Source organism: Bombina bombina, chromosome 3 (genome assembly GCF_027579735.1).
Source record: "Bombina bombina isolate aBomBom1 chromosome 3, aBomBom1.pri, whole genome shotgun sequence".
Classification (NCBI taxonomy): Eukaryota; Metazoa; Chordata; class Amphibia; order Anura; family Bombinatoridae; genus Bombina; species Bombina bombina.
Genome location: NC_069501.1, coordinates 231,707,312 through 231,732,222, shown reverse-complemented (window position 1 = coordinate 231,732,222; position 24,911 = coordinate 231,707,312). Strand labels below are relative to the sequence as shown.

The following is a 24,911-nucleotide window of genomic DNA, read 5'->3' as shown; positions in this document are numbered from 1 at the left end:
AAAACTTTATATTAATACATAAAGCGTTAAACCATAGCTGAGTGTCTTAAATAATGAAAACCATACTTACTGAAAGAGACCCATCCACATATAGCAGATAGCCTAATCGTCGATCTGAAAAAGGATATATCCCATACGTCACTAGCTCATGGACTCTTGCAAATTACATGAAATATATATATATATATATATATATATATATATATATATATATATATATATATATATAGCGGAAAAATACCATTGGATACATGTAGAAATCTGTTTAAAAATACATGACATATTCTGCTATGTGAAGCGTCATGTCTGGTTAGCGCACTCGAGAAAACACAATCAGGTTTTCGTGTGAGTAGGGTGCTATAAATAGCGCTCCACTCGTAATCTAGCCCTTAGTGTATATGGACAGAAACGCATTGAAATCACTTGATGTGTCAGTTGCCCCATAAGAGACGATTTTGGGCCATTATATTTTCCCAGATCAAAAGAAATTGTAGTAATTTAGTTACATTAACCTTTACAGTGATATGCTAGTGCAACAATACATTTTATAATTATACTAACGCTCAATGCAGTTAAACACCTAGTTGAAATATGCTCAGGAGCTGCTGTGTATTGTGTTTCTAAGTGAGACATGAGCAGTGAGCCAGTCAAGAGAAGGGCTTATGTATGTAGTCACCAATCACTAGCCAGCACTTACAGCAATGTATTGTAGCTGCTGAACAGGTTTTAATTGCTTGTCTGTAACTGTGGTTCAGATTAGGACATTTTAGTATTGCATTAGTTTCTCCTACCTTTGTTTCTCCAACATAGGTGTGTCCGGTCCACGGCGTCATCCTTACTTGTGGGATATTCTCTTCCCCAACAGGAAATGGCAAAGAGCCCAGCAAAGCTGGTCACATGATCCCTCCTAGGCTCCGCCTACCCCAGTCATTCTCTTTGCCGTTGTACAGGCAACATCTCCACGGAGATGGCTTAGAGTTTTTTAGTGTTTAACTGTAGTTTTTATTATTCAATCAAGAGTTTGTTATTTTAAAATAGTGCTGGTATGTACTATTTACTCAGAAACAGAAAAGAGATGAAGATTTCTGTTTGTATGAGGAAAATGATTTTAGCACCGTAACTAAAATCCATGGCTGTTCCACACAGGACTGTTGAGAGCAATTAACTTCAGTTGGGGGAACAGTGTGCAGTCTCTTACTGCTTGAGGTATGACACATTCTAACAAGACGATGTAATGCTGGAAGCTGTCATTTTCCCTATGGGATCCGGTAAGCCATGTTTATTAAGATAGTAAATAAGGGCTTCACAAGGGCTTATTAAGACTGTAGACTTTTTCTGGGCTAAATCGATTCATTATTAACACATATTTAGCCTTGAGGAATCATTTATTCTGGGTATTTTGATATGATTATATCGGCAGGCACTGTTTTAGACACCTTATTCTTTAGGGGCTTTCCCTAATCATAGTCAGAGCCTCATTTTCGCGCCGGTATGGCGCACTTGTTTTTGAGGACAGCATGGCATGCAGCTGCATGTGTGTGGAGCTCTGATACATAGAAAAGTCTTTCTGAAGGCATCATTTGGTATCGTATTCCCCTTTGGGCTTGGTTGGGTCTCAGCAAAGCAGATTCCAGGGACTGTAAAGGGGTTAAATATAAAAACGGCTCCGGTTCCGTTATTTTAAGGGTTAAAGCTTCCAAATTTGGTGTGCAATACTTTTAAGGCTTTAAGACACTGTGGTGAAATTTTGGTGAATTTTGAACAATTCCTTCATACATTTTCGCAATTGCAGTAATAAAGTGTGTTTAGTTTAAAATTTAAAGTGACAGTAACGGTTTTATTTTAAAACGTTTTTTGTGCTTTGTTATCAAGTTTATGCCTGTTTAACATGTCTGAACTACCAGATAGATTGTGTTCTGACTGTGGGGAAACCAAGGTTCCTTCTCATTTAACTATATGTATTTTATGTCATAAAAAAATTTAGTAAAAATGATGCCCAAGATGATTCCTCAAGTGAGGGGAGTAAGCATGGTACTGCATCATCCCCTCCTTCGTCTACACCAGTCTTGCCCATACAGGAGGCCCCTAGTACATCTAGTGCGCCAATACTCCTTACTATGCAACATTTAACGGCTGTAATGGATAATTCTATCAAAAACATTTTAGCCAATATGCCCACTTATCAGCGAAAGCGCGACTGCTCTGTTTTAGAAAATTCTGTAGAGCATGAGAACGCTGATGATATGGTTTCTGAAGGGCCCCTACACCAGTCTGAGGGGGCCAGGGAGGTTTTGTCTTAGGGAGAAATTTCAGATTCAGGAAACATTTCTCAACAAGCTGAACCTGATGTGATTACTTTTAAATTTAAGTTGGAACATCTCCGCGCTCTGCTTAAGGAGGTGTTATCCAATTTGGATGATTGTGATTATCTGGTCATTCCAGAACCACTATGTAAAATGGAAAAGTTCTTAGAGGCCCCGGGGCCCCCCGAAGCTTTTCCTATATCCAAGCGGGTGGCGTACATTGTTAGTAAAGAATGGGACAGGCCCGGTATTCCTTTAGTACCTCCCCCCATATTTAAAAAATTGTTTTCCTATAGTCGACCCCAGAAAGGACTGATGGCAGACAGTCCCCAAGGTCGAGGGGGCGGTTTCTACTCTACACAAGCGCGCCACTATACCCATAGAAGATAGTTGTGCTTTCCAAGATCCTATGGATAAAAAATTAGAAGGTCTGCTAAAAAAGATGTTTGTTCAGCAAGGTTCCCTTCTACAACCAATTGCATGCATTGTCCCTGTCACTGCAGCCGCGTGTTTCTAGTTTGATGAGCTAGGAAAGGCGATTATTAGTAATTCTTCTTCTTATGAGGAGATTATGGACAGAATTCGTGCTCTTAAATTGGCTAATTCTTTCACCCTAGACGCCACCTTGCAATTGGCTAGGTTAGCGGCGAAAAAATTCTGGGTTTGCTATTGTGGCGCAGAGCGCTTTGGTTAAAATCTTGGGCAGCGGATGCGTCTTCCAAGAACAAATTGCTTGACATTCCTTTCAAGGGGAAAACACTCTTTGGCCCTGACTTGAAAGAGATTATCTCTGATATCACTGGGGGCAAGGGCCACGCCCTTCCTCAGGATAGGTCTTTTCAAGACCAAAAATAAACCTAAGTTTCGTCCCTTTCGCAGAAACGGATCAGCCCCAAGGGCTACGTCCTCTAAGCAGGAAGGTAATACTTCTCAAGCCAATCCAGCCTGGAGACCTATGCAAGGCTGGAACAAAGGAAAGCAGGCCAGGAAACCTGCCACTGCTACCAAGACAGCATGAAATGCGGGCCCCCGATCCGGGACCGGATCTGGTGGGGGGCAGACTCTCTCTCTTCGCTCAGGCTTGGGCAAGAGATGTTCTGGATCCTTGGGCGCTAGAAATAGTCTCCCAAGGTTATTCTCTGGAGTTCAAGGGGCTTCCTCCAAGGGGGAGGTTCCACAGGTCTCAGTTGTCTTCAGACCACATAAGAAGACAGGCATTCTTACATTGGGTAGAAGACCTGCTAAAAATGGGAGTGATTCATCCTGTTCCATTAGGAGAACAAGGGATGGGGTTCTACTCCAATCTGTTCATAGTTCCCAAAAAAGAGGGAACGTTCAGACCAATCTTAGATCTCAAGATCTTGAACAAGTTTCTCAAGGTTCCATCGTTCAAGATGGAAACCATTCGAACACTTCTTCCTTCCATCCAGGAAGGTCAATTCATGACCAAGGTGGATTTCAAGGATGCGTATCTACATATTCCTATCCACAAGGAACATCATCGGTTCCTAAGGTTTGCATTCCTGGACAAGCATTTCCAGTTCGTGGCGTTTTCTTTCGGATTAGCCACTGCTCCTAGGATTTTCTCATAGGTACTAGGGTCCCTTCTGGCGGTGCTAAGACCAAGGGGCATTGCTGTAGTACCTTACTTGGACGACATTCTGATTCGAGCGTCGTCCCTTCCTCAAGTTAAGGCTCACACGGACATTGTCCTGGCCTTTCTCAGATCTCACGGATGGAAAGTGAACGTGGAAAAGAGTTCTCTATCTCCGTCAACGAGGGTTCCCTTCTTGGGAACTATAATAGACTCCTTAGAAATGAGGATTTTTCTGACAGAAGCCAGAAAAACAAAACTTCTAGACTCTTGTCGGATACTTCATTCCGTTCCTCTTCCTTCCATAGCGCAGTGCATGGAAGTGATAGGTTTGATGGTAGCGGCAATGGACATAGTTCCTTTTGTGCGCATTCATCTAAGACCATTACAACTGTTCATGCTCAGTCAGTGGAATGGGGACTATTCAGACTTGTCTCCGAAGATACAAGTAAATCAGAGGACCAGAGACTCATTCCGTTGGTGGCTGTCCCTGGACAACCTGTCACAAGGGATGACCTTCCGCAGACCAGAGTGGGTCATTGTCACGACCGACGCCAGTCTGATGGGCTGGGGCGCGGTCCGGGGATCCCTGAAAGCTCAGGGTCTTTGGTCTCGGGTAGAATCTCTTCTACCGATAAATATTCTGGAACTGAGAGCGATATTCAATGCTCTCAAAGCTTGGCCTCAGCTAGCGAGGGCCAAGTTCATACATCAACCATCAGGAGGGAACAAGGAGTTCCCTAGCGATGGAAGAAGTGACCAAAATCATTCTATGGGCGGAGTCTCACTCCTGCCACCTGTCTGCTATCCACATCCCAGGAGTGGAAAATTGGGAAGCGGATTTTCTGAGTCGTCAGACATTGCATCCGGGGGAGTGGGAACTCCATCCGGAAATCTTTGCCCAAGTCACTCAACCGTGGGGCATTCCAGACATGGATCTGATGGCCTCTCGTCAGAACTTCAGAGTTCCTTACTACGGGTACAGATCCAGGGATCCCAAGGCGGCTCTAGTGGATGCACTAGTAGCACCTTGGACCTTCAAACTAGCTTATGTGTTCCCGCCGTTTCCTCTCATCCCCAGGCTGGTAGCCAGGATCAATCAGGAGAGGGCGTCGGTGATTTTGATAGCTCCTGCGTGGCCACGCAGGACTTGGTATGCAGATCTGGTGAATATGTCATCGGCTCCACCATGGAAGCTACCTTTGAGACGAGACCTTCTTGTTCTAGGTCCGTTCGACCCACTCCGGCTGACTGCTTGGAGATTGAACGCTTGATCTTATCAAAGCGAGGGTTCTCGGATTCTGTTATTAATACTCTTGTTCAGGCCTGAAAGCCTGTAACCAGAAAAATTACCACATAATTTGGTATATCTTTTGGTGTGAATCTGCAGGATTCCCTTGGGACAAGGTTAAGATTCCTAAGAGTCTATCCTTCCTTCGAGAAGGATTGGAAAAAGGATTATCTGCAAGTTCCTTGATGGGACAGATTTCTGCCTTGTCTGTGTTACTTCACAAAAAGCTGGCAGCTGTGCCAGATGTTCTAGCCTTTGTTCAGGCTCTGGTTAGAATCAAGCCTGTTTACAAAATTTTGACTCCTCCTTGGAGTCTCAACCTAGTTCTTTCAGTTCTTCAGGGGGTTCCGTTTGAACCCTTACATTCCGTTGATATTAAGTTATTATCTTGGAAAGTTTTGTTTTTGGTTGCAATTTCTTCTGCTAGAAGAGTTTCAGAATTATCTGCTCTACAGTGTTCTTCTCCTTATCTGGTGTTCCATGCAGATAAGGTGGTTTTGCGTACTAAACCTGGTTTTCTTCCAAAAGTTGTTTCTAACAAAAACATTAACCAGGAGATAGTTGTGCCTTCTTTGTGTCCTATTCCAGTTTCAAAGAAGGAACGTTTGTTGCACAACTTGGATGTAGTTCGTGCTCTCAAATTTTACTTAGCAGCTACTAAGGATTTCAGACAAACTTCGTCTTTGTTTGTTGTTTATTCTGGTAAACGGAGAGGTCAAAAAAGCAACTTCTACCTCTCTCTCCTTCTGGATTAAAAGCATTATCCGATTGGCTTATGAGACTGCCGGACGGCAGCCTCCTGAAAGAATCACAGCTCACTCCACTAGGGTTGTGGCTTCCACATGGGCCTTCAAGAACGAGGCTTCTGTTGATCAGATATATAAGGCAGCGACTTGGTCTTCACTGCACACTTTTTCTAAATTTTACAAATTTGATACTTTTGCTTCTTCTGAGGCTATTTTTGGGAGAAAGGTTTTGCAAGCCGTGGTGCCTTCCATTTAGGTGACCTGATTTGCTCCCTCCCTTCATCCGTGTCCTAAAGCTTTGGTATTGGTTCCCACAAGTAAGGATGACGCCGTGGACCGGACACACCTATGTTGGAGAAAACAGAATTTATGTTTACCTGATAAATTACTTTCTCCAACGGTGTGTCCGGTCCACGGCCCGCCCTGGTTTTTTTAATCAGGTCTGATAATTTATTTTCTTTAACTACAGTCACCACGGTAACATATGGTTTCTCCTATGCAAATATTCCTCCTTAACGTCGGTCGAATGACTGGGGTAGGCGGAGCCTAGGAGGGATCATGTGACCAGCTTTGCTGGGCTCTTTGCCATTTCCTGTTGGGGAAGAGAATATCCCACAAGTAAGGATGACGCCGTGGACCGGACACACCGTTGGAGAAAGTAATTTATCAGGTAAACATAAATTCTGTTTTTTCCACAAAATAATTTGTGCTCTTCACCCATTACAAATAGGTACCCTAAACTGTTCTGAAACAAACTAGAGCATTATTAGTCTGTGTTTTTAGCTATGTTGCAGTGAGAGAAGGCTTTTCAATTGAATAAATATTAGATATAACTTTTGTATGTTTCAATATTTTTCCCTTAATTTGTTTTTATTTGTCGTAGGTTTTTACAACCCCTGCACAGCAGCCAGTGGCCACCCCTCTAATGACACCAAGCTATTCCTACACAACCCCCAGCCAGCCAATAACTACTCCACAGTACCATCAGCTGCCTCCTAGTGCCACACCTACTCCAGCACCAACTCCTCAATCAACCCATTCACAGAGCTCCTCTAGTTCCAGCTCTAGGCACAGACAGCAGTCCAAGTGAGTATCAGTGAAATGAAAATAAAAACTGTTTCAAGTACATAGCCTCATCAGTACTGGAAAATTTCACATTTAAATCGAAACTCATATTTATTACTTCTCTGCTCTTTTTGTTTTATTTATTTAATGTTATTTTACTTTTCCAAATTAAAAAATACAAAATTCTTCATTCATGATTCAGATAGAGAATGTAATTTTTAGCCACTTTTTATTGTTTAATGTGCTTCATTTTCTTGGCATCCTTTGTTGAAGAAGCAGCAATGCACTACTGGGAGCCAGCTGAACACACTGTGTAAGCCATTAACATAAGGCATATAGGTGCAGCCACTAATCAGCTGCTCATGAGCTTAACTAAGTCTCCTTTTCAACAAAGGATACCAATAGACCAAAACAAATTAGATAATCGATGTTACTTGGAAAATCGGTTAAAATCACATGCTGTATCTGAATCATGAAATAAAACCTTTAGGTTGTATGTCCTTTTTAAGCTTGTTTTTGTGTTATTTAATTTTTTCCAGTTGTAATGGTTTGGATTTGTCTGTAGTGTGTAGTAGTGTATGCGTGCAGTGTGCGTGCAAAAATGCTCTTGTGAAAGGAATAACTGGTTTTTGTAATAACCTTTCTTGTGTGCACGGACTACCAGACATATACAGGTAAACCATGTGTATTTGCATCTGTCACACTTGCTGTGAGCGTTAGTGATGTCACCAGACTGAGTGTTATAGATGCTTGTGGACCACATTAATTAAAAATTATTACAGGAATCTAAAATCTTTAAGTGGATCTTATGAAATGCAGTGTTTAACTGTGCTTCAAAGCAGTAACAACTTTCTGTCTATTTACAGGACTACCAGCCATACTGCTATTGACTGGGGCAAGATGGCAGAACAGTGGCTTCAGGAGAAAGAGGCAGAAAGGAGGAAACAAAAGCAACGGTTAACTCCCCGCCCTTCCCCGAGCCCCATGATTGAGAGCACCCCAATGTCAGTTGCTGGGGATGCCACTCCCTTGCTGGATGAAATGGACCGATAAAAACAGTGGGGACACAGGAATCAAACTTTCAAAGGGCAGATTGAACTATTACTCCCAATTTTATTTTTGCAGATTGTATAATATGGTTCTCCAGCTCACAGTTAAAACTGGTAACATTTGAAAGGGCCAAAATGTGAAGTCAATATTTACTGAATTGCAAGAGAACCTTTTTTTCTCTCTCACCAAGACTCAACGTATGAATTTGTTATTATAATCTTTCACTTGCAAGAAAAATTATGAAACATTGCATTGTGGGAGGGGAAACCGCCGACATGTTTCTCAAACTGTTTTTATGACTTACGTTTTAAACATATGCTGAGTTTCACCTCCTTAATTTTAAGCATTGCATATTCTGCCAAAGAATGCAAAATAGTGAAATCTGAAGCAAAGATCTCACTTTACTGAATGTGATGTTCTAGATTATTGGGTATGCTGGAGCTGGTCCATGATTCTTGGAGAAATGGGTTGAAATGAGACTTATTAAACACATACTGTCAGATGTTCTGACGTTTATTTATGGTCAACAAGCTTTGCGTTGGTATTTTATTCTTTAGAGGGCATGTACTGCTGCGCTCCATTTAATGCACTCTTGTTAAATTGGCATAATGCAGGAATCAAACCTGTGTCTAATTCTTATACATGGGGCTGTTTTGGAAACATTATCTTTGTTCCCACATATTTTTATTGTGCTGTAAAAACAATTCCTGCTGCGTCTTTGCTAGACTTATGCACAACTATTTGTGACATTCAGTATTTTGTATGGTGATTTTTTTTTATTCTTAAAAAGGCAGTGTAGAGTTTTCTGGAATATTATATGGCACACCTTTTTTTTTTTTTTTTTTTTTTTTTTTTCCTTCCAATTTTGGCAAATAAATAGTCTGGTTCCTGAAATCTAATAGTTGTGCAGTTTTTCCATTTATAGAAACAAAATTTGTTTTTAAAATAAAAATAAATCTGCTTTATAGTTCTTTTAATTTTTTTTTGTTAATACCGACCACCGTCTGTGCTGACAGAAAACTTGCTTACCAGGGTCACTCTCTTGCCCCCTTAAAGGGACAGTATACACTCATTGTCATATAACTGCATGTAATAAACACTACTATAAAGAATAAGATGCACTGATACTGATATAAAAATACAGTATAAAACTGTTTAAAAACGTACTTGGAAGCTCTCAGCTTAGCTCTGTCGAAAAGGTAGTTGGAAAGCCCACTGCAAGTGTTAAATAAGACAATTCCCCCCCCCCCCTTTTTCATATGAAAAGACCCTTTACAAAAACAGGAAGCTGGAGAAGGTAGCTGACGGTATTCTCATAAAACTTTGGGGCTTGGTTAGGAGTCTGAAAATCAGAGCAATATTATTTAAAAATAAGCAAAACTATGCATTAAAAAAAAAAAAAATTATGGGCTTTATAAATAGATCTACAAAACATTTATGCAAAGAAAAAATGAGTGTATAATGTCCCTTTAAATGCAGATAACCCTATTAGAGGCTACAGTTGGACCCCCTGCAGCAGTGAATTTGCAGATTCACTTAAATCATTTTGTTGTAGCAGCATTTGGTTGATAATTTTTCTCTGTTCCAGCATTAAGCAGTTGCTAAACATGCAGAGCAGGAAGTGATTGCTCAAAAAATAAACCACTCTAGGGATTTTGTGCTAAAATGTACCCTTTTTTATAATTTTATATTTTATTGCTACATAGTTGACTGGCCTATTCAGTTGTCATAACTTTATAGGTCTCCAACACAAGGACATTCAGTTTTTGAAATGTGCATACACATTGCTGCTCCAGGTAGCAGGTGTGCAAGTAAACTAAGAGTGGACAACATTCCTCTACAACTGGAATAGACATCTCAAGTCCCCAGTGTAGTCAGGATTTCTGTGCTTGGTCACAGTCCGATCAATTAAACTGATTGCCACTGTTCAGCAATCAGCATGTGCAAGCAGATATAGTAGCAAAAGCTGGCATGGTAACAGCACTTGAAAATGTATTTAGCCTATCCTTGCTTTAGGATTTTTTTTTTCTGATAGGCTATTGTGATTTCACAAAAAAAGCATTTTCCTAAATTAAAAATTACAGTTAAGCAGAAAATAAAATGTTTAACTGGACCCCCATGTAAAATGTCTAGAGTTTTTGTATAAAAATCTAATAAATATTTAAAAAATATATATAAACATTTTATTGCATTTCTCTTTTCAAATGAAGTTTATTTTTTAAACATGTTTATTCCACCAGCTTTTTCCAAATTTTAGGATATTTATTCCTAACCACCAATGTTATGGAAAGTTTTCTTGTGAGCTATCCAGCATTAATACTGCAATGTGAGTTTTGCACAACTATTCATTTCTTGCAGGTTTCAATCCAAATTAGAACCGTTTTAAAAATTAGTTAGAAAGCATTATTTCCTAATATATACAGGAAATGCAATATCATGCCTCTATTAGTTATATAGTAGTGTCAAACATTCTTGACCCTTATACATAGTTTTGAAAAACTTTGTAGATTGCAAAAGGTAATACTGATAGTAAATTTGCAACTTAAATCATTATCCGTCAAAAGATAAGGTTCCTAGTTCTTGATTTTTTTTTATTTTGTGTTTTACTATTACTCAAACATAAGAACTAAACAAATGGGTGGGTGATCACTTTAAAAAAACAAACAAAACAATTTTTATGTTATGCAGAGAAAATGTCGGCAAAAGCAATTGCATATGAATTATGTAATACTCCATTACATAAAATAAAAGTATTACTTTTTGATATGAGGTATACCTTTTTAAGAGGTATATAATGATATTTAAAGGACCAGTCAACACTGTAGATTTGCATAATCAACAAATGCAAGACAACAAGACAATGCATTAGCACTTAGTCTGAACTTCAAATGAGCAGTAGATTTTTTTTTCTGACAATTTTAAAAGTTATGTCTTTTTCCACTCCCCCTGTACCATGTGACAGCCATCAGTCAATCACAAATGCATACACGTACCATGTGACAGCCATCAGCCATTCACAAATGCATACACACTTATTCTTGCACATGCTCAGTAGGAGCTGGTGATTCAAAAAGTTTAAATATAAAAAGACTGTGCACATTTTGTTAATGGAAGTAAATTGGAAAGTTGTTTAAAATTGCTGCCCTATATGAATAATGAAAGTTTAATTTTGATTGAGTGTTCCTTTAAGTAATGCAAATGGTGTCCTGCAAACATTAAACACCAGGAATTATAACTAAACTATAGGTAATTATAAGCCTAACATATAATCATAAGGGAATATAGAATGCAAATGTTAACGAAAAAAGGAGCCCCCTCAAATTTGTTTCAATATGATATTGAAACTATTCAAATTTGTTAACCTACTAATTAGAACAGTCAAAAAAGAAAATAATTTTAGCTAATAACTTATATGGTTATATGGATATCCACAAAAGAAAAAAATATCTTAGTTATAAGTGTATCCAATTTTGAAAATTTTCTACAACTAGTGTGTATTGGTTTAACAAGTGATCTTGTAAAAGTTCCTTATATGTGTTAATATCTTTCCTGATATTAGAAGTTGTAAGAAACATTTAATTTCTTTCATGTAATTAGCAAGAGTCCATGAGCTAGTGACGTATGGGATATACATTCCTACCAGGAGGGGCAAAGTTTCCCAAACCTCAAAATGCCTACAAATACACCCCTCACCACACCCACAAATCAGTTTTACAAACTTTGCCTCCTATGGAGGTGGTGAAGTAAGTTTGTGCTAGATTCTACGTTGATATGCGCTCCGCAGCAGGTTGGAGCCCGGTTTTCCTCTCAGCGTGCAGTGAATGTCAGAGGGATGTGAGGAGAGTATTGCCTATTTTGAATGCAGTGATCTCCTTCTACGGGGTCTATTTCATAGGTTCTCTGTTATCGGTCGTAGAGATTCATCTCTTACCTCCCTTTTCAGATCGACGATATACTCTTATATATATATATATACCATTACCTCTGCTGATTTTCGTTTCAGTACTGGTTTGGCTTTCTACAAACATGTAGATGAGTGTCCTGGGGTAAGTAAGTCTTATTTTCTGTGACACTCTAAGCTATGGTTGGGCACTTTTTTAATAAAGTTCTAAATATATGTATTCAAACATTTATTTGCCTTGACTCAGGATGTTCAACATTCCTTATTTTCAGACAGTCGGTTTCATATTTGGGATAATGCACTTGAATCAATTATTTTTCTTACCTTAAAAATTTGACTTTTTTCCCTGTGGGCTGTTAGGCTCGCGGGGGCTGAAAATGCTTCGTTTTATTGCGTCATTCTTGGCGCGGACTTCTTTGGCGCAAAAAATCTTTTCTGTTTCCGGCGTCATACGTGTCGCCGGAAGTTGCGTCATTTTTGACGTTCTTTTGCGCCAAAAAATGTCGGCGTTCCGGAAGTGGCGTCATTTTTGGCGCCAAAAAGCATTTAGGCGCCAAATAATGTGGGCGTCTTATTTGGCGCTAAAAAAATATGGGCGTCGCTTTTGTCTCCACATTATTTAAGTCTCATTTTTCTTTGCTTCTGGTTGCTAGAAGCTTGTTCCTTGGCATTTTTTCCCATTCCTGAAACTGTCATTTAAGGAATTTGATCAATTTTGCTTTATATGTTGTTTTTTCTCTTACATATTGCAAGATGTCTCACGTTGCATCTGAGTCAGAAGATACTTCAGGAAAATCGCTGTCTGGTGCTGGAACTACCAAAGCTAAGTGTATCTGCTGTAAACTTTTGGTAGCTGTTCCTCCAGCTGTTGTTTGTATTAATTGTCATGACAAACTTGTTAATGCAGATAATATTTCCTTTAGTAATGTACCATTACCTGTTGCAGTTCCATCAACATCTAATGTTCAGAATGTTCCTGATAACATAAGAGATTTTGTTTCTGAATCCATCAAGAAGGCTATGTCTGTTATTCCTCCTTCTAGTAAACATAAAAAAATCTTTTAAAACTTCTCTTTATACAGATGAATTTTTATGTTGAAATATTTTTATTCAAAAATTTTTTACAGATACAATAAATCAATGATCAAACATTCCAATGGTCAAAGGTCATTCAAATAAAAAAAAAAAAAAATATTACTCCAGAAATACACATTATGTCCCGCTAATTCAAGGATGTAACAGAACATTCGAAAAAATCAATATAGATACCACAAACAACATTTCGTCTGGCCTAGTCCGTGTCCGCCCCCCCCCCTTCTCCTAGAAGCCTCATGATAATGTATAAAAGGTTCCCACTGTAGTAGGAATGCTTTTTTATCGTTTAGAAATTCTGCTGAGGCACATGTTTTATCAAAATGGTATATCAACTTTTTTTTTTATCAGTTCAAAGCTCGGAGGGAGTCCCTTCCAAAATTGGGCTATGCCTAACCTAACTATTGTGCATATCCATCCTCCCAATTTGTTATTGTGTCTAGAGAGCCCTGGTATCGGGAAGTGGAGTAAAGCTTGTTCCATAGTTAGCTTTATTGTTTTTTCAAAGATCTCACTCATGAGAGCTGAAGTTTGGTCCCATATCTCTTTAACATATCTACATTCCCACCACATATGTGGGTATGTCCCAAGCTCCCCGCATCCTCTATAACAAAACTTGGTTGATGGGTCGCCTCCTCCTCCTGATCTAGTCGGGAATAAGTACCATCTAAAGGCTACTTTAATGAAGTTTTCTTTAAGGGTTGCGTTTTGTGTAAAAGATAGTCCACGACTGAGTGTTTCTCTCCAAGTCTCAACTGACCAGGTTCTTCCTGTATCATTTTCCCATTTTATCATTAAGGGGGGTTTGCTGTTTGGGGGGGGTTGTTAAATAAAGTGTATAAAGTTGAAATTCCACTTCTAATGTGATGATCAGCCAGGCAGAGCCTTTCTAGTGTGGTGGTTACAGGGGCTCTTTCATTCTCCATTATTTGATATACTCTGGATTTTAGTTGGAGATAATGGTACCAGATATTTCTATCTCCTATGTCTAGGTCTTGATATTGTGTATAAGATATCATTTTACCCTCTTTAAATACATCTGCAATCCTATAGAGTCCTTTATTGTGCCATTTCTGTTGTACAGTGCGGTCAACTGAGGAGGTTTGGGTTATTAGTGGTGTGATTGCTGATTTGTTATTTACCAATGGGAATTTAGCATTCAATATCTTCCATATGTGTAGGGTGTGTTGAATTGCTATGAATTCATTTTTCTTGTGAGTGGTAGGGGTGTCAGGGGTCCATAATAGGTGCGAGAGTGGTGTAATGTTCATAACAGCAGATTCGATATTTAACCATTGTGAGTTGTTTTTAGTTTTGAACCAGTGTAAAGTTTGAGCTATGCGGGCCGAATAGTAGTATGGGATTAGGTTCGGGAGACCCACTCCTCCTTTCTTTTTGGGGGAGCACATAAGTGTTTTATTGATTCTGGCTCGTTTTCCCTGCCACACAAATCGTAAGATGTCTTTTTGAAGCTTATGTAGGTCTGAGAGAGGAAGGGTGATGGGTAGGGAGCGAAATAAGTATAATAATTTAGGTAAGAGAGACATCTTGACCGAGATAATTCTACCGTAAAGGGAAATTTTGAGTTTCATCCATTTGGCTATAAGAGCTCTGATTGTCTTAAACATGGGGAGATAATTTATATGAAAGAGGGAGTGAATGTTGCTAGAGAGATGAATTCCCAGATATTTAATGGATTTTTTAGGCCATCCAAATGAGAAGTTTAGCTCTATTAATTTTTTGGTATGGGCGGGGATTCCAACACCCAGAGCTTCACATTTTCCCCCATTCATTTTATATCCCGATAGGGTCCCAAATTGTTGAATTATTTTATATACTAATGGGAGGGATAATAGTGGTTTTGTTAATGTCAATATCACGTCATCCGCGAATAGAGATATCTTGTGTTCTAAGTGTCCCACCTCAATTCCTGATATGTCCCTGCTATCTCTGATTTTGATGGCCAATGGTTCAATGCTCAAAGCGAATAGGAGCGGGGATAATGGGCATCCTTGTCTGGTTCCGTTATTAATATGTATTGGTGAAGATTGATAGCCTGATAATTTAACACATGCTGTCGGGGAGGAGTATAATGATTTGATAGCCTTTTGAAACTCCCCCTTAATGCCTACCTTTTCGAGTACTGCGAACATAAAACCCCAATCAACTCTATCGAATGCCTTCTCTGCATCCAGAGATAGAAACAGAGAAGGCACCCGTCTCACAGTGGCCACATTAATAAGGTCTATAATTTTTCTTGTGTTATCTGGGGCTTCCCTTTGAGAAATAAAGCCTACTTGATCTGGGTGGATTAATTTAATAAGGAGTGGGTTTAGACGATTTGCTAATATTTTGGTAAATAGCTTGATGTCCTGATTAATCAGGGAAATGGGCCTATAATTTTGGCAATGACATTTATTCTTTCCTGGTTTTGGGATCACTGAAATTCTGGCCATCAACATTTCTTTTGGTATTTCCTTGCCCTGCATCATAGCGTTGAAAACTTTGACCAACTGTGGAACTAATAATGGTTGTAGGGTTTTGTAGAAGATGCCAGGGTATCCGTCAGGGCCCGGGGCTTTAGATCCTTTTAGATTTTTAATACTAAGTTTTATTTCTTCTTGTGTTATGGGGCGATTTAAGGAGTCTAATTCCTCTTCTGTTAGTGATGGCATTTTACTATCTCCGAGAAACGAGAGTAAATCTGATGTTCTATTTTTGCCTTTATGTGGGTTAGGGATGTTATACAATTTAGTATAGTAGTCTGCAAATAAGTTGGCGATATCTTGTGGGTCATTAGTGGTCTTGTTATCTGGGGATTGTATTTGTGGGACAGTTGTGGTCCTAACAATTTCCTTCAATTTTTTATTGATCTGACAGCCTCCGAATTTAAGAGTGAATCTAGTTCTGTGTTTTTGGCTTTAAGCTCGGTTATTAGTGTACGTGAAGGATTGTGTCCAAGTTGTGACCTAAGTCTATTCGTCTCTGCTTTTAAACTTAGCAGTTTGGCCTCCCTTTGCTTATTTTGTTTGCTAGATTCGGATATGAGTAGACCCCGTGTGAAGGCTTTCAGTGCCCCCCATTCTAGGGCTGGATTGTCGGTGGAGTTATTGTTCATTTCAATAAATTCAGCAATTTGTTGCTTAATCGTGTCTAAAGTTGGGCCTTCTCTAAGTAATGATGCATTAAGTGACCAGGATTTCACTCTTTGTGGGTTAATTAGTCCCGCCAATGTAGTTTCCACTATAACGTGGTCTGACCATGAGCAGTTAGTAATGGTTGTATTGACTATTAGGGGGACTAGGATTTGGCTTACAAATATGTAATCTATTCTAGATTGTGATGCGTGCATGGGGGAATATGTGTAGTCGTGTACCCCTTGATTCATAGCGCGCCAGCTATCTGTCAGGTTGTGATCTAGGGTGAAGTCAAGTAATATCCTACTAGATTTTATGGTTGTGTTAGTGGTTGTGGATGCTTGTGTAGATCTATCAATTTTATCGTTCATGGTAAGGTTAAAGTCACCCCCTATTATAGTTTTATATTTTTTCCACAACGTTAAGTGTTTGCTGAGCTTAGAGATAAAGTTGGATTGCAGCTCGTTAGGAGCATATACATTCACCAACAGAATTGGGATATTATGGATTGAGCCTTGTATTATGATATATCTGCCTTCTTTATCCCTTATTACAGATTCCTCATGAAAATTTAGGGATGAGTGGATGAGCACTGAAACTCCGCATTTCTTTTTCGGGCCTATGGCGTGAAATTGTGTGGGGTATACCTTATCCCAATATTTAGGAGTGAACATAGGTGTAAAGTGTGTTTCCTGTAGCATCACAATCTTGGCATTCAGGGCTTTATATTCTAAGATTGCCTTTTTTCTTTTGATGTCTGAGTTTAAACCCCTAACATTGTGCGAAATAATTTTTATAGACATGGTAATTGTTTAGAGGGAGCTGTCTTATTGCGGTACCTTAATATCCCTAGAAGTAGAATCAGGACTTCTATCCTCTGAGGGGGGGCCCCCCGGACCAGGCCAAACTTGATTCTCATAGCTGAAAAGCATAATAAACCTTCATGGAAGTTAAGAAGCAAATATAGTGTTACAGATATCTTATCAACAGTTAGTGTCTTTGGAGTGGCAGGTGTATAAACCATCTCATAGGTAGCATGGAGTAACCAAAAGAAAGATGACCAATGATATAACAATAATATATTAGAAATCAACATTGGAAATAATAGAATATATGTGAATTGAAAAAACAATAACATTTAAGCAGCATCAGAGCCTGAACCTGAATTTAGCTCAATTTGAGTATGGGGTTATGGAGATCGGAGGGGGGTTAAGGAGGGGTATTGGGGTGGATGAGGGAGGGTGGGGATGGGGAGGGGAGATCCTGAGATTGTATTGAACTGGAATGAACATCAGTAACCCCTCTTAACGGGGGATACGGGAAGTACAACTTAAGTAACCCTTTATAAGGCTAGGTGTATCTCAATCTGTCTACCAGGCTAGAAACTTTAGGGTGCTAAAGGTTGGCTAGGGTTGATAGGTAGTTAGTGCCTAGACGGTATCTCTCAGGGGTAAGGGTTATATAAAGAGTATGTCACCTGGGTACTTGAATTTAAATGTAACTATATAGAAAAAAGAGGGCACACAAAAATATTAAACTTCAACAAAGGAAAGAAAAAAGAAAGACAACATATCAATCTGCATTGGGCATAGCCCATCTCAGTGAAACAGTCACAGCTGAAAGTGAGTTAGTCTTATAGTGCTCAATGTATATTGATCTACTTAGCTCTCATGACAAAGTATTCTCAGTCTCATCAGATTCTGCCTCCCCAGATTCTTGTCTGGGATCAATTCTTTGTTTCTTTGCTTTGCCATTTCTTCCCACTGGAATCCATTCCTTCTGGAATGATTTTCTTGGTGGTGATGACCCAGTAGGTGTAGATGGTATATCAGCTTGGATTTGAAGACGGTGAAGCAGAGCCTTCCCTTCTTCCAGGGTATTGCAGCTGTAGCTTCCATTCTGATATGAAAAAACCAGTCTGAAAGGAAAATTCCACCTATATTTTATGTGTTCCTTCGCTAGGGCTGCAGTGATTGGCTTCATATCTCTTCTTTTTCGGAGTGTGATTGGGGCTAGGTCTGTGAATATTTGTATGTTGTGCCCTTCAAACTCTATACATTTTTTATCCCTGGATGCTTTTAATATCCTTTCTTTGGCATGATAATAATGCATTTTTAGAATTATGTCTCTGTTTGTGTTTTGTTGCGGTCTTGTGAGGGCCCTGTGGACCCTGTCCATTAGGAGAGAAGTTGGATCAATATCCGGGACTAGTTGCGTGAACAACTCGGTGATGGTTTCTTCTAGATTTTTGTAAGTCTCTGGGAGGTTCCGGATTCTCAAATTAGACCTCCTAGATCTATTTTCTAGATCTTCTATTTGATCTTCAAGCCTGCTGATGTATGCTGAATTATCTTGGATGGAGTCTCTCAATATAGGGATTTCCTCAGTTACATTATCTAACTTCTCCTCCAATTCTGCCGTTCTCTCCCCTATTTCCCTAAGATCTTGTTTTATTTCAGATAGGGCCGTCTTGAATTCTTCTTGAAATAGAGACTTGATCTGTTGTAGAAGCTCTTTGTTAGGTTCTTCTGTTCTGGCTTCTTCAGATACTCCAGGGCTCTGTGCCTGTGGGCTGGTAGCAGAATTAGGAATGCTTTTATCCAGACTTTTGTGTTTAGATTGTGATCTTGAAAGGCACTCCTTCACAGTTTGTGATTTATTTTTCATCTTAGAGCTGTTAGGAAGTGGGAAGAGAAATCTTGTATGCAGGCTTCCTTGTGAGGCAGCTTCTTTATGTGTTATTTAAGCCAATTTATTCTCAGGATCTCTGTGTGTTAGTCAGGGATTTTTATTCATAACTTGTATTACCCCATACTTTGTAGATATTTATGTTCAGAGTTCAGGCATCTTAGCTATCTCATGTCTCACCGATTTCACATGAAGCTTATAAAAGGAGGGATATGATGCTAGGGTGATGTCTCTCTTGTCCAATGACTTGTAGGCTCCTGTTAATCCTCTACAATTATTCCCAGGCAGACCGCATTATTTACAGCAACCTAGGTAGGGGATTTGGTCTTATTGGAGTCTTGTAAGGAGACTATTTAGGAGAGTTTGGATTAATACTCACATTGGTATGAGTTATTAAAGGGTGTTATGCTTTCTATGTGCCAGCGGTTGTCACGCTTCTGTATTCACCAGGGGTAGTTTGTAAGATGAGCAATAGGTGTCCTAGGGAAAGTCCCCTATTGTCGGCAATGGCTGAAGCGTATTGCTTGTATCTTTAAAGTGACAGAGCCCAATTCTGTGTTTATGGGAGGTCAGCTATATGGTGCAGGCAGACCCGTGCTGTGAGTCTATGTGCCCGGTATCTATTGCAATAGGTGTAGTCTGTAATGGAATAGTCGGAGGGTCTGGTGATTATGCTTACCCCTTCCAGTGTTCCAGATGCTGTTGTCAGCCTCTTGAATTAGGCCTCTCAGTTGGGCCCACTTTGGCGTGTCTGTAGATTGTGCATGGATAAGATGGCGGATTTTCGCGTCACAGTCTCTCACGATCTCTTACTTGTGGTAATCGACTTGGCTGTTGTCTGCTTTGTATTCCTCTGATGGTAGTAACCTTGTTGGTAGCTGCAGTTGAAATCTTGACTGCTGAGCCGTGAGAGGCCGCGTGTGCGCCCACGCCTGTTGCTTGTTGGTTGGCCTCGGTGTTCTGGTATCTCTGAGCCGGAGTTTTCACTCCTTCTTGAGTCCTGGGATCTTCTGTGTCTCTCCGAAGCGGAGCCCCGACCCTCCGGAGTGGCACAGTGATGTTATTTCTGTGAGATGCGAGATCCTTTTTGGCAGCGCGTATTTCCAGCATTAAAAGTGGTATGTCTTCACCTCTGGCTTCTAGCTGATGCCTCTGAGGGTTCGTAAGCCAAGGGTGGTTGCTAGTGGTTTCCCCTTTTATTTTTCTTCGTTTTTGGGGTCTATCACGGGTTCCGGAGCAGGCCGCAGCCGCGGTCTTTCCTGATTTTCTTCCGGTTCTGATGTTCCGGCCCCCGGTGATCTCGCCCAAAATCTTTCAAAGTTTGTTTTAAGGGGGTTTAATACCTTCTCTAGTGCCTATGGATTGAAGTTAGGGTTATTGCACTCGAAAATAACAGCTTTTTATCCACTTTTTAGTAATTTATGTGCGGAGCTGCCTAAACCTGCTTCCTCTCCTCTTGCTGGCCATACAGATGAATTTTTAAATGAACATCATCATTCTGATTCTAATGACTCTTCTGGTTCAGAGGATTCTGTCTCAGAGGTTGATGCTGATAAATCTTCATATTTATTTAAAATGGAATTTATTCGTTCTTTACTTAAAGAAGTACTAATTGCTTTAGAAATTGAGGATTCTGGTCCTCTTGATACTAAATCTAAACGTTTAGATAAGGTCTTTAAATCTCCTGTGGTTATTCCAGAAGTTTTTCCTGTTCCTGGTGCTATTTCTGAAGTAATTTCCAGAGAATGGAATAATTTGGGTAATTCATTTACTCCTTCTAAACGTTTTAAGCAATTATATCCTGTGCCGTCTGACAGATTAGAATTTTGGGACAAAATCCCTAAAGTTGATGGGGCTATTTCTACCCTTGCTAAACGTACTACTATTCCTACGTCAGATGGTACTTCCTTTAAGGATCCTTTAGATAGGAAAATTGAATCCTTTCTAAGAAAAGCTTATCTGTGTTCAGGTAATCTTCTTAGACCTGCTATATCATTGGCTGATGTTGCTGCAGCTTCAACTTTTTGGTTGGAAACTTTAGCGCAACAAGTAACAGATCATGATTCTCATAATATTATTATTCTTCTTCAACATGCTAATAATTTTATCTGTGATGCCATTTTTGATATTATCAGAGTTGATGTCAGGTTTATGTCTCTAGCTATTTTAGCTAGAAGAGCTTTATGGCTTAAAACTTGGAATGCTGATATGTCTTCTAAATCGACTCTACTTTCCATTTCTTTCCAGGGTAACAAATTATTTGGTTCTCAGTTGGATTCTATTATCTCAACTGTTACTGGTGGGAAAGGAACTTTTTTACCACAGGATAAAAAATCTAAGGGTAAAAACAGGGCTAATAATCGTTTTCGTTCCTTTCGTTTCAACAAAGAACAAAAGCCTGATCCTTCATCCTCAGGAGCAGTTTCAGTTTGGAAACCATCTCCAGTCTGGAATAAATCCAAGCCTTCTAGAAAAGCAAAGCCAGCTTCTAAGTCCACATGAAGGTGCGGCCCTCATTCCAGCTCAGCTGGTAGGGGGCAGGTTACGTTTTTTCAAAGAAATTTGGATCAATTCTGTTCACAATCTTTGGATTCAGAACATAGTTTCAGAAGGGTACAGAATTGGTTTCAAGATAAGACCTCCTGCAAAGAGATTTTTTCTTTCCCGTGTCCCAGTAAATCCAGTGAAAGCTCAAGCATTTCTGAAATGTGTTTCAGATCTAGAGTTGGCTGGAGTAATTATGCCAGTTCCAGTTCTGGAACAGGGGCTGGGGTTTTATTCGAATCTCTTCATTGTACCAAAGAAGGAGAATTCCTTCAGACCAGTTCTGGATCTAAAAATATTGAATCGTTATGTAAGGATACCAACGTTCAAAATGGTAACTGTAAGGACTATCTTGCCTTTTGTTCAACAAGGGCATTATATGTCCACAATAGATTTACAGGATGCATATCTGCATATTCCGATTCATCCAGATCATTATCAGTTCCTGAGATTCTCTTTTCTGGACAAGCATTACCAGTTTGTGGCTCTGCCGTTTGGCCTAGCTACAGCTCCAAGAATTTTTACAAAGGTTCTCGGTGCCCTTCTGTCTGTAATCAGAGAACAGGGTATTGTGGTATTTCCTTATTTGGACGATATCTTGGTTCTTGCCCAGTCTTTACATTTAGCAGAATCTCATACGAATCGACTTGTGTTGTTTCTTCAAGATCATGGTTGGAGGATCAATTCACTAAAAAGTTCATTGATTCCTCAGACAAGGGTAACCTTTTTGGGTTTCCAGATAGATTCAGTGTCCATGACTCTGTCTTTGACAGACAAGAGACGTCTAAAATTGATTTCAGCTTGTCGAAACCTTCAGTCACAATCATTCCCTTCGGTAGCCTTATGCATGGAAATTCTAGGTCTTATGACTGCTGCATCGGACGCGATCCCCTTTGCTCGTTTTCACATGCGACCTCTTCAGCTCTGTATGCTGAATCAATGGTGCAGGGATTACACAAAGATATCTCAATTAATATCTTTAAAACCGATTGTACGACACTCTCTAACGTGGTGGACAGATCACCATCGTTTAATTCAGGGGGCTTCTTTTGTTCTTCCGTCCTGGACTGTAATTTCAACAGATGCAAGTCTTACAGGTTGGGGAGCTGTGTGGGGATCTCTGACGGCACAAGGAGTTTGGGAATCTCAGGAGGTGAGATTACCGATCAATATTTTGGAACTCCGTGCGATTTTCAGAGCTCTTCAGTCTTGGCCTCTTCTGAAGAGAGAATCGTTCATTTGTTTTCAGACAGACAATGTCACAACTGTGGCATACATCAATCATCAAGGAGGGACTCACAGTCCTCTGGCTATGAAAGAAGTATCTCGAATTCTGGTTTGGGCGGAATCCAGCTCCTGTCTAATCTCTGCGGTTCATATCCCAGGTATAGACAATTGGGAAGCGGATTATCTCAGTCGCCAAACGTTGCATCCGGGCGAATGGTCTCTTCACCCAGAGGTATTTTTTCAGATTGTTCAAATGTGGGAGCTTCCAGAAATAGATCTGATGGCGTCTCATCTAAACAAGAAACTTCCCAGGTATCTGTCCAGATCCCGGGATCCTCAGGCGGAAGCAGTGGATGCATTATCACTTCCTTGGAAGTATCATCCTGCCTATATCTTTCCGCCTCTAGTTCTTCTTCCAAGAGTAATCTCCAAGATTCTGAAGGAATGCTAGTTTGTTCTGCTGGTAGCTCCGGCATGGCCTCACAGGTTTTGGTATGCAGATCTTGTCCGGATGGCCTCTTGCCATCCGTGGACTCTTCCGTTAGACCAGACCTTCTGTCACAAGGTCCTTTTTTCCTTCAGGATCTGAAATCCTTAAATTTAAAGGTATGGAGATTGAACGCTTGATTCTTGGTCAAAGAGGTTTCTCTGACTCTGTGATTAATACTATGTTACAGGCTCGTAAATCTGTATCTAGAGAGATATATTATAAAATATTTCTTGGTGTCTTTCTCATCATTTTTTCTTGGCATTCTTTTAGAATTCCGAGAATTTTACAGTTTCTTCAGGATGGTTTGTTCTTTGAAAGGACAAATCTCTGCTCTTTCTGTTCTTTTTCACAGAAAGATTGCTAATCTTCCTGATATTCATTGTTTTGTACAAGCTTTGGTTCGTATAAAACCTATCATTAAGTCAATTTCTCCTCCTTGGAGTTTGAATTTGGTTCTGGGGGCTCTTCAAGCTCCTCCTTTTGAACCCATGCATTCATTGGACATTAAATTACTTTCTTGGAAAGTTTTGTTCCTTTTGGCGATCTCTTCTGCCAGAAGAGTCTCTGAATTATCTGCTCTTTCTTGTGAGTCTCCTTTTCTGATTTTTAATCAGGATAAGGCGGTGTTGCGAACTTCTTTTGAATTTTTACCTAAGGTTGTGAATTCCAACAACATTAGTAGAGAAATTGTGGTTCCCTCATTGTCCTAATCCTAAGAATTCTAAGGAGAAATCGTTGCATTCTTTGGATGTTGTTAGAGCTTTGAAATATTATGTTGAAGCTACTAAGTCTTTCCGAAAGACTTCTAGTCTATTTGTTATCTTTTCCGGTTCTAGAAAAGGCCAGAAAGCTTCTGCCGTTTCTTTGGCATCTTGGTTGAAATCTTTAATTCATCATGCCTATGTCGAGTCGGGTAAAACTCCGCCTCAAAGGATTACAGCTCATTCTACTAGGTCAGTTTCTACTTCCTGGGCGTTTAAGAATGAAGCTTCGGTTGATCAGATTTGCAAAGCAGCAACTTGGTCCTCTTTGCATACTTTTACTAAATTCTACCATTTTGATGTATTTTCTTCTTCTGAAGCAGTTTTTGGTAGAAAAGTACTTCAGGCAGCGGTTTCAGTTTGAATCTTCTGTTTGTTTTTCATTAAACTTTATTTTGGGTGTGGATTATTTTCAGCAGGAATTGGCTGTCTTTATTTTATCCCTCCCTCTCTAGTGACTCTTGCGTGGAAAGATCCACATCTTGGGTAGTCATTATCCCATACGTCACTAGCTCATGGACTCTTGCTAATTACATGAAAGAAAACATAATTTATGTAAGAACTTACCTGATAAATTCATTTCTTTCATATTAGCAAGAGTCCATGAGGCCCGCCCTTTTTTTGTGGTGGCTATGATTTTTTTGTATAAAGCACAATTATTCCAATTCCTTATTTTATATGCTTTCGCACTTTTTTCTTATCACCCCACTTCTTGGCTATTCGTTAGACTGATTTGTGGGTGTGGTGAGGGGTGTATTTGTAGGCATTTTGAGGTTTGGGAAACTTTGCCCCTCCTGGTAGGAATGTATATCCCATACGTCACTAGCTCATGGACTCTTGCTAATATGAAAGAAATGAATTTATCAGGTAAGTTCTTACATAAATTATGTTTTCTCTTACATTGGTGTATCCAGTCCACGGATTCATCCTTGTGGGATATTCTCAATCCCTACAGGAAGTGGCAAAGAGAGCACACAGCAGAGCTGTCCATATAGCTCCCCTCAGGCTCCGCCCCCCCCAGT

At 39.8% G+C, this 24,911-nt stretch overlaps 1 protein-coding gene across 1 annotated transcript in view; it reads left to right on the top strand.

Moving 5' to 3' along the window:
- The window catches only part of SUPT6H (SPT6 homolog, histone chaperone and transcription elongation factor), a 270,720-nt gene extending 260,492 nt beyond the window's left edge, over positions 1-10,228 (top strand). The window contains 2 exon segments of the mRNA XM_053706195.1: positions 6,818-7,020; positions 7,866-10,228. Of these exon segments, the coding sequence (XP_053562170.1) occupies positions 6,818-7,020; positions 7,866-8,052 (390 nt within the window). The 3' untranslated portion in view covers positions 8,053-10,228.
- The last annotated feature ends 14,683 nt before the right edge of the window (positions 10,229-24,911 follow it).